Source organism: Onychostoma macrolepis, chromosome 12, assembly GCF_012432095.1.
Source record: "Onychostoma macrolepis isolate SWU-2019 chromosome 12, ASM1243209v1, whole genome shotgun sequence".
Classification (NCBI taxonomy): domain Eukaryota; kingdom Metazoa; phylum Chordata; class Actinopteri; order Cypriniformes; family Cyprinidae; genus Onychostoma; species Onychostoma macrolepis.
In genome coordinates, this window is record NC_081166.1 from 978998 (window position 1) to 991031 (window position 12034).

Genomic DNA, 12034 nt, shown 5'->3' on the forward strand with positions numbered 1-12034 from the left:
TAACATTTGAAAAAAATTCAATTAAAAAAATTTAATTAAGGCTGCCTTATTATTATTATTATTATTAATAATAATAATAATATATTTTTCTTAAATGTTTATTTTATTAAGATTATTTTTATTTTACAGTGATATAATATTAATATTATTAATACATTTCTTATTTGGTTTTATATTATTATTATTATTATTATTATTATTATTATTATTATTATTATTATTACTCTCTCTCGCTTTCTTCTCAGTATATATATAATCATAATTAAAATAATAATAAGCATTATTATTTTATAGCTGTATAATTCAAACAAATGGGCCAAATTGTGCAGCCCTACAAACAAGAACAGCAAACCTGGAGTGTTATTTTTTTATTGCATTTTAAATCAAATTTATTTTCAGAAACAAAATGAATAGTGCAGGCCTAGATTGTATTCTCCAGCCGTTTGTCGTGATCTGAGTTTCTGCGTTATTCTCTGATTATTCAGCAGATGGAAAATACTGTAATGGAACAGTGCTGCGTTATCATCAGAGACTGTTTCTCATTCAGCTCTGCCCTCAGAAACAATGAAGGACTTGTTTGTCACAAACATGTTTGAGGTGCGTTTATGACGGATGTAATGTGATCATGCTGCTTGAGAAGGATTTTGATTAAGCATTATGTTTATTAAACATTATTTCCAGTTGTTTTGTGATCTGGAGGAGAATCTAAGGCTATGTTGAGAATAGCATACACACACTACTGTTCAGTCTAGTAGATTCAGTCAATCTACTACATGTGCTAAAATCTGCATCATACAGAACACACTGTACACAATATTACTGTATTTTCCACAGTGCAATGAAGTAACTCAATCTTTCATTTCCAATGTGACAAATTAACATTATATTAGCTGTGATTTTTGACTCATTTGTGACTCATTATTTGTTCTGATTTCCAAGAGCTGATGTGTTCAAAATGTGGTTGAAATGCAAAATAATGTTTATTTCAGAGATGATAACTGGACAACAATGGATGGATTAAACATGCTGATATATATGCCCATATAAAGCTGATAAATAACTTGTCTGATATTGTTACGTGAATTGGTTTTAATCTAAATAAAGAAAAATAGAGCATCACACACATGCAAAAAAAAAAAAAAAAAAAAAATATATATATATATATATATATATTTTTTTTTGTGCTGTCAAATGATTAATTGCGATTAATTGCAACCAAAATAAAAGTTTTTGTTTACATAATGTATGTGTACTGTGTTATTTTTATATATTAAATATATTTATTTATAATATAAATTAAATGAATATAAATATAGACATGTAAATACATGTAAATATATGCAAAATATATACTGTATGTGTGTGTATTTATATGTACATAATAAATATACACAGTACACACACATATTATGTAAACAACAACTTTTATCTTGGATGTGTTTAATCATGATTAATCGTTTGGCAGCACTAATAAATATATATATATATATTAGTGCTGCCAAACGATTATATATATATATATATATATATATATATATATATATATATATATATAAAATTTGATGTCACTCCAGTTAAAGATAGTAAATGACACTTTTTAAATTTCATTTTAAGTCTCAATTAAATGGCAATATTAATTACTAAAAAATTAACTATTACATAACGTTAATTTCAAGATGCATGCAAAAACACATGCATACCAATTTATGCAAATATATTTACATTATATTTACTATAATTATAAATAAATCATTTGAAAATGAATCAATTAGAAAATACACTTTGAACATGATTTAGATTTATAGTTCAGATTTATACTTTAGATAGTCCATCACTGTCAAAATAAAAGTCCTTATTTTCAACATTTATCGGCCAAACAGAAAAACGTACTGTATGATGCTGATAATTTAAACAGTTCAAATATATCAGTCAACTACTAGGATGCACTATTTAGTGTTTACTGTGTAGTTAGAACAGTATTTCATTCTGAACACGGCCTTCAGATGTGTGTTTGGAAACGTTCAGTCTGGTTTGTCAGGAGAATCTGATAAACACGAGTGCACTAAGTAGCTAGCATGTAAAAGTTTACTGATCTCTTCATGAGCGCCGCTGATCCTCTCCAGGGCTTTGAATGAACCGTCTGGTTGTGAAACACGAGCGCTGGCCTCCATCAAGCCTCAGGTTGAGTTCCAGAGGCCAAACACGCTCAGAACAGATCCGTCTGGATTTAAAGACACAGAGGAGTGTTAAAGGGAACTACAGGCCAGTTTGAGAGCTGAGTGGATGCTGATGTTTACCGGTGAAAGTTTCTGGCTTGTGTTTGTGTAGCTGGCAGGTGAGCGTCAGTGTCTCGTTTCTTTGATCAAATGTCTCATCTGAACCTCGTACAACCACACATACTGGCAGAAACCACAAAGACGGCCTGTGTTTGTCCCACAGTCTTTCCAAAACACGTGTTTACTGATGCAGAAGAGCCCAACAGCAGCATGTTTGGATTCAGAATGATCTGTGATTGCTATGATTATGATATGGGTATATATATACTATACATTCAAAAGTTTGTGCTCGGTTTTTATGTTTTTGAAAGAAGTCTTTTCTGCTCACCAAGGCTGCATTTATTTGATCAAAAATACAGTAAAAATTGTGAAATATTATTGTAATTTAAGATAACAGTTTTCTATGTGAATATGTGTTAAACTGTAATTTATTTCTGTGATGCACAGCTGTATTTTCAGCATCATTACTGCAGTCTTCAGCGTCACATGATCTTCAGAAATCATTCTAATATACTGCTCAAGAAACATTTCTGATTATTATCAATGTTGAAAACAGTTGCGCTGCACAATATTTTTGTGGAAATTGTGATACATTTTGTTTTTCAGGATTCACAGATGAAAAGAAAGTTCAAAAGAACAGCATTTATTCAAAATAGAAATCTTTTGTAACATTGTAAATGTCTTTACTGGTACTTTTGATCAATTTAATGCATCAATTTAATGCGTGCAAATCTTAATTTCTTAAAAATAAAAAAATTACTGATATGCACACATTTATTCATGTATTATGTTTTTAAAGAAATTAATATTTTTATTTAGCAAATGCATTGGTTATGCATTAAGTTGTTCAAAAGTGACAGAATACAGTTTAATGATAGCAAATGAGATGCACTAAAAAACCCATGAAATTAAACACTTAATTCAGACGATATTAATAGATTATTTAAATAGTTTATTTTCCATTGACATGCACTGATGTTAATCGGCCAGTACCAGTGGATCTTAAAATAACCAAAGTCATCAGCCAAAGGTGATATACAGTATCAGTCCATCACTTGCATGATTACAGTCTGGAGAAAAATCTTGACGTTGTAATGTTTCCATGTAAATCTGCATCTGAGGCGCCACTAGTTGCATGCGACAGATCGGCCAATCAGGCGCCAGGTGTTGTGTGTAGAGTGGCTGTGATTGGAGGGTTGCGGTGGCTTGTGGTCCGCCGATATTGTCTTGGCTCTGTAATCTAGCGCTGGGAAATAGATTTGTTTGTTGCACGCAGAAGTCGGCTCATGAAAAATGGATAAATGTCAGCCTCCCTCGTGTGACCATAAAGACAAATAAATGAGCCTCGCTGTGCGTCTGTCAGTGCAGTAATCGTGAGCGGCTGCTTTGCATATCAGCGTGGCGTTCTGTAATTAACCCGCTGTGACCCGATGGAGAGCCTTCATTAACCTGCGCTGATGAAAGACGAATGTGTGACGTTTGCTGATGTGAAGCTGACAGGTCCATCGTGAGTCAGTTTACCTGAGACAGGTAACTCAGACAGGAAGTGCTCGGATGATGCGTCAGAGATCGTCTCACTAGAGGAGATGAGAGGGTCGAGTCAAGTCAGCTTATAGGAATGAATGAGAAGTGCTGTAAGCTGCATGAAATGACACAAAAAAGTAAACTCTAAAAATAGTTCAATCCAAAAGTATTTTTTAGTGTAAAACTCGTTGAGGATTAGCAGATAGGCTGTCGATTCATTAAATGATAAGCTGTTTCCTCTAAAAAGCTGTTAGTTCGGCGTAGCGAAGCCTCTCCTGCATTGACATCTGGTCTCCTTTCCGTTAGCATTAGCCGTTATGCTTTTCTGGCTAAAGGTTGCAGGCTTGTCTTCTCGTGGTTTTGGATGCGTTCCAGACGCTGGAGATCAGACATATTTACCTTGAATTTGATTTAATTTGACAACCAAATTTTGACATTTAACTCAGTATTTTTGTCGTTTTGTTTTGGAAAGAAAAAATGAGTTAAAGATTGCAAAAAGTGGTCTTCTAATAAATAATGAATTGAATAAATAAATTTGAATTATTTACATAATAAATAGTTATAAAAATAATAAAATAATTTGTTAAAACAATAAATAAAAATAATTATTTACATAATAAATTAATCAAATTAATCAAATTGTTAAAATAATAAATAAGAGTTGCTTATATAAATAATTATGAAAAATTAATTTGTTAAAATAATAAATAAATAAATAAATAAAAGTCTGTTTAAAAATAATAAATAAATAAAGATCAATAAAATTGTAGTAATATATTTGATTAAAACAATAAATAGTGTAAAATAATATATAAACAATTTTACTGTAATACATAACTTAATTAATTAAATTTTAAAATGAATTTGAATTTAAACAAACAAAGCAATCAATCAACCAACCAAACAACGGAAGTCTATTGATTGATTGATTGATTAATTGATTAATTGATTGATTGATTGATTGATTGATTGATTGATTGATTGATTTTGGCTATATCCTGTTTCAGTACGTCATACACAGAAAATAGAAAACTTGTCCTTTTTTTCTGAGTTTGACCGTCACTATACTTCAACATTTTGCTGAATAACTCATTTTGTGTTTTACAGAAGAAAAGTCTCTGAAGCATTTTTATTTTTGGTTGAGTTATTCCTCGAGGATGAGTTACAGTCGATCAGATCAATCCCAGTGCGTTCTCTCTCATCGTCTGGGGTTCACAGTGACAGATGTCGGTGGTTTTGCTGCTGATTGAATTTCTGATTGAGATGCAAACATCTGCTCAGCTCTTATGAGCTTTGAATATGATTTATTATACAGTATCTCCCCTTCAGATCATCTAATATCAATTACAAATGTGATTTACACTGTTACAAGAGCCAATAGCGTCAAATGGGGCCCAAGGGAGTGATGGGGAACCGTGGAAAAACAGTGTAAAATAAATAAACATACGGTAAATAAATAAGATGTCATTTAAATAATAAATATAAATTTGATTAAAATAAATAATTGACTAAAATAATAGTAAATTAATTCGATTTAAATCAATTTTATTAAAATAAATAAAATGTTATTTAAATAAATGCATAAAAAATAATTTATTTGTTATTCATATATTTTGATTATGTATTTGTTTTGATTATTTAAATAAATGTATAAACAAATGTGATTTTAATAAATAACTGATTAAAATAAACAAATAAAAAGTAATTTAAATAATTAAATAAATTCATAAATTTGATTAAAATAAAAATTATGTATTTATTCGATTATTTAAATGTTTTGATCACATATTTGTTTTGAATAAATAAATAAGCAAACAAATAAATAAATAAAACTTGTAACATAAAATAATAACATAAGAAAAATAACATAAAATAATAGTATAGAACTATAGTGAGTAATAACACAAACTAAATATTTTCCAAATAATATTTTACACATATTTATAATATTAATTTTTCACAGTATTAATTGGGCCTTCATACATGTAAATATATACAGCTGTCTTTTACATTTTAGGATGGGGGTCCCTTACAAAAGATTGAAATGTGCTGTTCCAGCATCAGTTTCTGTTAAATATTTATAACAGACTCCATGTCTGCATTAAGTATCCAGTGATATTAAATATGCACAGGCGGGTGTGAAGGGTTAAATTATTAGAGAAAGCAGTTGTGGTCGTTCTGGTGTGTGGTGTATTTCTGCAGTAGATTAAGTCAGAGCGACTGGATCAGATCCTTCAGATCAATGATTAGCAAACGCTGTCGTGTGTCCCGTTCAAAGAGACCCGTGAGCTTTGATCTTCACACACACACACACACACACACACACACACAGACAGGTGCCATAGCAACCAGGAAGGCTTCGCCGTGGCAACGGGAGGCTGTTGATGCTGAATGATTCCTCAGATCAAGTGTGTTCTTGTTATTTTTGTCAAAGATGTACATTGAAGGCTGAGTTGATATAGTATATGTAGATATAGAGACTTTAAATACTATATCAGTCTGGCTTTCTATGTAAATCCATGAAAAAAAAGATTTACATCAAGATCTGAGCAGCAAAATCCAGCAGAAAACCCTGGCATTGGGAGTTTGCACAGGCAAGCGTCAGTCACATTAGAAATCATAGACTTTTTACAACACACTTTAATTATTAGTTAATTATTCTGTTAATTAATTTATTTAAAAAAACATTAAACATTAATTGCTACATATGATGACTTGAATATAGTATGATGAGCATGTTTTTTTTAATTTCTGGATTAAATATCAGAATATCAATAACCTAAAAAATCGATCAAAAAATCTATCAAAAAACCCCACAAATAATTCATGATATTTGCTCTGAAATATTATTTAAATAAATATATAAATTTGATTAAAATAAAAATTGATTTAAATAAAAAAAATAACAACATATTTATAAGTTAATAACTCTTGATATGTGTTCTGAAATATTATTTAAATAAATATATAAATTTGATTAAAATAAAAACTTATTTAAATAAAATAAATAACATCCAACAATACAGTACTATAAAATGTAATGATGTAATGCAATACAAACTAAATGTTTTAGATTTGTTATTTTTTACTTAAAAAAATGTACACATCATCTTATAATTTACAGAGGAAAACCATAAACTGACATAATTCCCTGGGTGACGCTTCACGTTAGATGGTATTTGCCATTTTTCTATTAAATTACAGTTTTAAACTGAAATATTTACAGGTTGTTCTGTACATTTTTACAGAATTATTCTGGCAACATTTATTCTCTCTCTCTCTCTCTACTGTATGCCTTCTACATTTAGATGCAGAAATGTGTATGTTTTTGTGTTTTCCTGGAGTCAGGTGTTCAGAGGTCAGTAATGAATCATATTAATCACTGGGAGCTTTGACTATTGTTAGTGGCTCCTGCATTAACTGGGCTCAGCAGTTTCGCTGCTGCAGTCTCATTACATTTACAGCGCCGGCAACACAAAAATTAATTGGAGGCGTTGCGATGGTTGGATAAATCAGCTCGGGGACGACAGCTTTATGTGCCGCAGCACGAAAGGAGAGCTTTCACTTTAATAGGACAAGATAAAAATGTTGGGACCGGAGTTCTTCAGCCTGTGTGTGACGGGTGACAGTAATTCTGCTCTCTCCTAACTCATGCATACAGATATTTCAAAGCCAGAATCGCTCATATTTTGAGGGTTTGCCCCTCTGTGTTTTATTCCAGTCTCTCAGCTTGTAAATTTGGCTAAAAGAGGCTCTGTGAGGGGAGATATATTTCACTGCGACAGGTCAGCGGCGCCTATAAAAGCGTCCCGTATACGCTTCACTTGAGTGTAATAAAGCGTCTCAATCTCTCAGGATGGTGACCTCTGAACCCTGCACCTCTCAGAGGTCACGACCCAGGTCAAGGAGACCAGAGATGCTGTTGAAGGATCCTGTGCTTTTAGAGGACGTTTGTGTTTTTAACATAAAGCTTTATGTTAAAGCTTATAACAAGAGACAATGTCATTATTAATTATTATAACTTATTTTGTGCTAAGTGTTATTTTAGTAGCATTCAGATACTATTTTTATTTAGCTATATATTTTTTTAATTTTCAATTTCATTTTAAAATTTGAGTAATTTTATTTATTTATTTATTTTACAATTTAAAAAACTTAAAAACTTATTTTATTTCGCCTAATTTAATTATTTTGTTTACTAAAATAAATTAAACTGAATAAACTAACATTTATTCAATATATATATATATATATATATATATATATATATATATATATATATATATTTTTTTTTTTTTTATACATAAAAACCTAAAAATATTTTAAATATTAAGTTTAGTATTTAGGGGTCGGGTTAGGGATAGAAAACATCATTAACCAGATAGAAAATCAAGTCTGGTTCAGTGTGTGAGAGGCGTGTTTGACCCCATGACCTTCAGAGTTGAAACGGAGGCCACCAGTGAAACCACAACCCTGGCGAGAGAAGAGATGCACACACATGAGTGAGTGTGTGTGTGTGTGTGTGTGCGCGCGTTTTTGTGACAAATCAGGGCATAAATGTGTATAATGACAAGGGTATGACAGGTATTACAAGGAGAAGGTGACTTTTCAGGACATTACCCATGTCCCCACTTTTCAAAACGCTTATAAATCACACAGAATGGAGTGTATTGAAAATCTGAAATAGCAGACAGTCTCCTGTAAGGGGTAGGTTTAGGTGTAGGGTTGGTGTAGGACAATAGCACATACAGTAAGTACAGTATAAAAACCATCACACCTATGGAGAGTCCCCGTAAACCACTAAAACAAACATGTGTGTGTGTGTGTTTCATGCATTTGAATCAGTGGATCAGTGATGCTGTGAGTATTTAAATGAGATAATTGAGCACAAACACACCTGTTTTGATGTAAATGAGGCTTGTTTTGTTGTGCAGCTCATTCACAAATCTCAGCTCTGTTTGTCTAGTGATTACTGCTGCGTAAATATCATTTCTATTTACAGGAGATGTTTGTGTAGATGTAATTTGTCAAATGATGTACCTTTCATCCATGTTTTAGTGAATTATGCACTGAATCAATGGCGTTATCAGCAGCAGTATATAACATAGTGTATATAACTGTATACTGAATTTGGCCTTTTTATACAGTATCACTGTCTTCAACCATTAAGCCACGTTAAGTATTTTCTTTATTATGATTTTCTATCAGAGGAAAACACTTAACATGCATGCACTTTGCATTCATATCCTTTTTTTTATGAGTTTGCATCATCAATAAGGTGTATACTGAGTTTGGCCTTTTAATATTACTTTCTTACTGCATTAAGCCACTTTAAATGTTTTGATTATAACGGCTTTCTATGAGAGCAAAACACTTAACGTAATTAACATGTTTGCATATATATTCTGGGCTCAGCTGCTTGCCACATATGATATTTTATTAGTAAACTGTATACCAAATTTGGTCTTTTTATATCACTGTCTTCCTCCATTACGCCATATAAAATGGTTATCAATGAGAGGAAATTAAATTGCATTTATGTTCTGGGTTCATACTTACCTGTACATTCATAGTATCAACTGTATACCGAATTTGGCCTTTTCATATCACTAGTTTTTTAATTGCAGTAATAACAAACAAATATTACAGTATGTACAAAACAAACAGAAAATACAGTACGTACAAAACATACAAAATCCTTTCAATAATAAACGAGTTATGGTTTCATCCAATAAGCCACTTATGTTAAACTTTTCTTTATAATGGATTTCTATGCGTTTTTAAATGCATGGCTTTCATTGCTTTCAAAGTCTTTTCAGAAAGGCAAAGACTATCCAAGTAGCTTTAAGGTGAATGCAATATTTTAGTCATATCAACATTAGTTATTGTTAATTTTCAAAGTGTAATTGGTCATTTAAATGTATGTTTTTTAAAAGGAAAAGTATCGGTATCTGGCCCTGTATTCATCTAGTTAATCAGGTTTTGGAGGTCTGTTCCAGGATCAGTGATGAATGGGGTTTTTCTGGGTTTGTGGGAGATCAGCACTTTTATTCTGCTGTTAACGCAGCGGCTCACACTCGCTCACCTCACATTTTCTTCACCGTTCTGTGTTTTTTGCGGTCAGTGTTGTGTTTTACAGGTCTGTCACAGCATTTGTAGATGCTGACGGGGTTATGAATTTTTATTTTAAGGTTTAATGTGTGATGCTTTTTTAAGGCTCAATAGAACTGAACAAGATACAATAAAATACAATGAAATGTTTTATGATGTATTTTATTTTATTTTGTTTGTTTAGTTTGCTTTAGGTTTAATACGTGATTTATTTTCAAGGCTTACCAAAGCTGATCAAGACAAATAATAAAATGTTTTTAGCAAGTAAGTATTTATTTATTTATTTATTCATACATTCATTCATGTGATTATTATATTTTTATATTATTTTATTTTATTTGATCATTTTATTAAGGTTTAATGTATGATGTTTTTAAGACTCAATAGAACTGAACGAGATACAAAAATTAAATATTTTATTTTATTTTATTTTATTTTATTTTATTTTATTTTATTTTATTTTATTTTATTTTATTTTATTTTATTTTATTTTATTTTATTTTATTTTATTTTATTTACTGTAGATTTAATATGTGATTTTTTTCAATGCTTACCCAAGCTGATCAAGACACAATTAATAAAATGTTTTTAGTATTTATTTATGTATTCATTCATTCATATAATTATTTTATCTTATTTTATTTTAGGTGTAATATGTGATGTTTTCCAAGGCTAACCAAAACTGAATATGATACAAATAATAATAATAATAATAATAATTTCTTGAAAGTTTAGCATGATTAACTGATACAAAGTCCTGTAATATTAGGTCACAAATAGCACGGTTTTGCTGACATCACATGCCAGGGATGATGTTTCTGAACGTCAAATGTTGAGTATTTGATGGTGATCTCACAGTAATATCCTTCAACGCATCTCTTTCGTCCTCCTCTGGTTGTGAATGATGCGTTTCCTTATTTTCTGTGTCTGAAATGAGACGTCGGAGCATCTAAAGAGGATTTCAGTCTGCAGGTGGTTTGACCTTTTAAATTATTCACACACATCAACGATTCCACTGACACACACACACACACACTCGTCCGTCTCTCCGAATGAATGTGTGTTTGCTTCTGGAAATCCTCATGTTCCTCACATGTCCTGAAGAAAATCAGTGAGATGCGGCACGTCTCAGTTCACAAACCCAGAAGCTGTTTCTCTCTCTCTGTGTGTGTGTGTGTGTGACCTCTTTAAGTGGACGCTCAGATCTTGTCATGCGAGTCTCACTGTCCTCTGCTGGTCACTGTGTGTCATTACACTCAAGATGCTGTTGCATTACAGTTTTTTTTCAGCTGCTTACACACATTTTCAAAACTTTGCCTCTTTTTTTCAAAACTTCACACACAAATGTATTTATGAAATAGTCAAAGGCTGAGAATTAGTGTCTGGTTTTGTAGATTTGGTGTGTGCTTCTGCTGTTTGAGTGACAGCTTTCAGAAATTGTGTGACAAGTTAAGATTTTGTGTGGAAGCAGCTGAAAAAAACTATAAATGCATTTGTGCTCATTTTAATATGAGAAGAGCTTGTGCATTCAGAAGAACACTCGTAAAATGTGTATTTGTGTTTGTTTGACTCATTTCTCAGTCTAAATAAGTCACTTGCATGCTAAAGAATAACAGAGTTTGATTGTAATGTGTTTCCCGGCTCTAATCGTGTGTGTTTCTGTGTGTTTAACGCAGGTGTTCTGAGGGGTGATGCCCCGCTCGGCTGGATCATCAGTGTGTTAGACGTCAGAGACAGACGCGAGTGTGTGTGAGTGTGTGAGTGTGTGTGTGTGTGTGTGTGTGTGTGTGTGTCAGCATGGCTCTGACCGACAGACACAAAGTCAAGAGACAACGACTCGACAGAATCTGTGAAGGTGAGACTCTTTTATTCTGCTCATGATCTCAATCTGTTTCACTTTCAGGCCCAGACTGAATCTTTTCACTCTTTCTGTGGAATGGATTTAAACACTGCACTGCAACTTATGCACACTTTATTATTCATTTATTTTATTATTTGTTTATTTTTAGCAGGCTTGTGCAAAATTCAGTATTTAGGAATAGGCTCTCTTTAAATTTATGAGTGTGAATTTGAATTGAGTCAATCACAACACGCAGGAACTTGAATTTGAATCAGTGTTATTT

General features: G+C 31.7%; 1 protein-coding gene across 2 annotated transcripts in view; it reads left to right on the forward strand.

The window, feature by feature from the left end:
* The window catches only part of ctbp2l (C-terminal binding protein 2, like), a 49014-nt gene that overhangs the window by 13984 nt on the left and 22996 nt on the right, over positions 1 to 12034 (forward strand). For both annotated transcript variants that reach the window (XM_058792622.1, XM_058792623.1), the window contains exon 2: positions 11588 to 11766. In XM_058792622.1, coding sequence (XP_058648605.1) covers positions 11709 to 11766 — 58 coding nt within the window. In that variant the 5' untranslated portion in view covers positions 11588 to 11708. The remainder of the gene's footprint in view (positions 1 to 11587; positions 11767 to 12034) is intronic.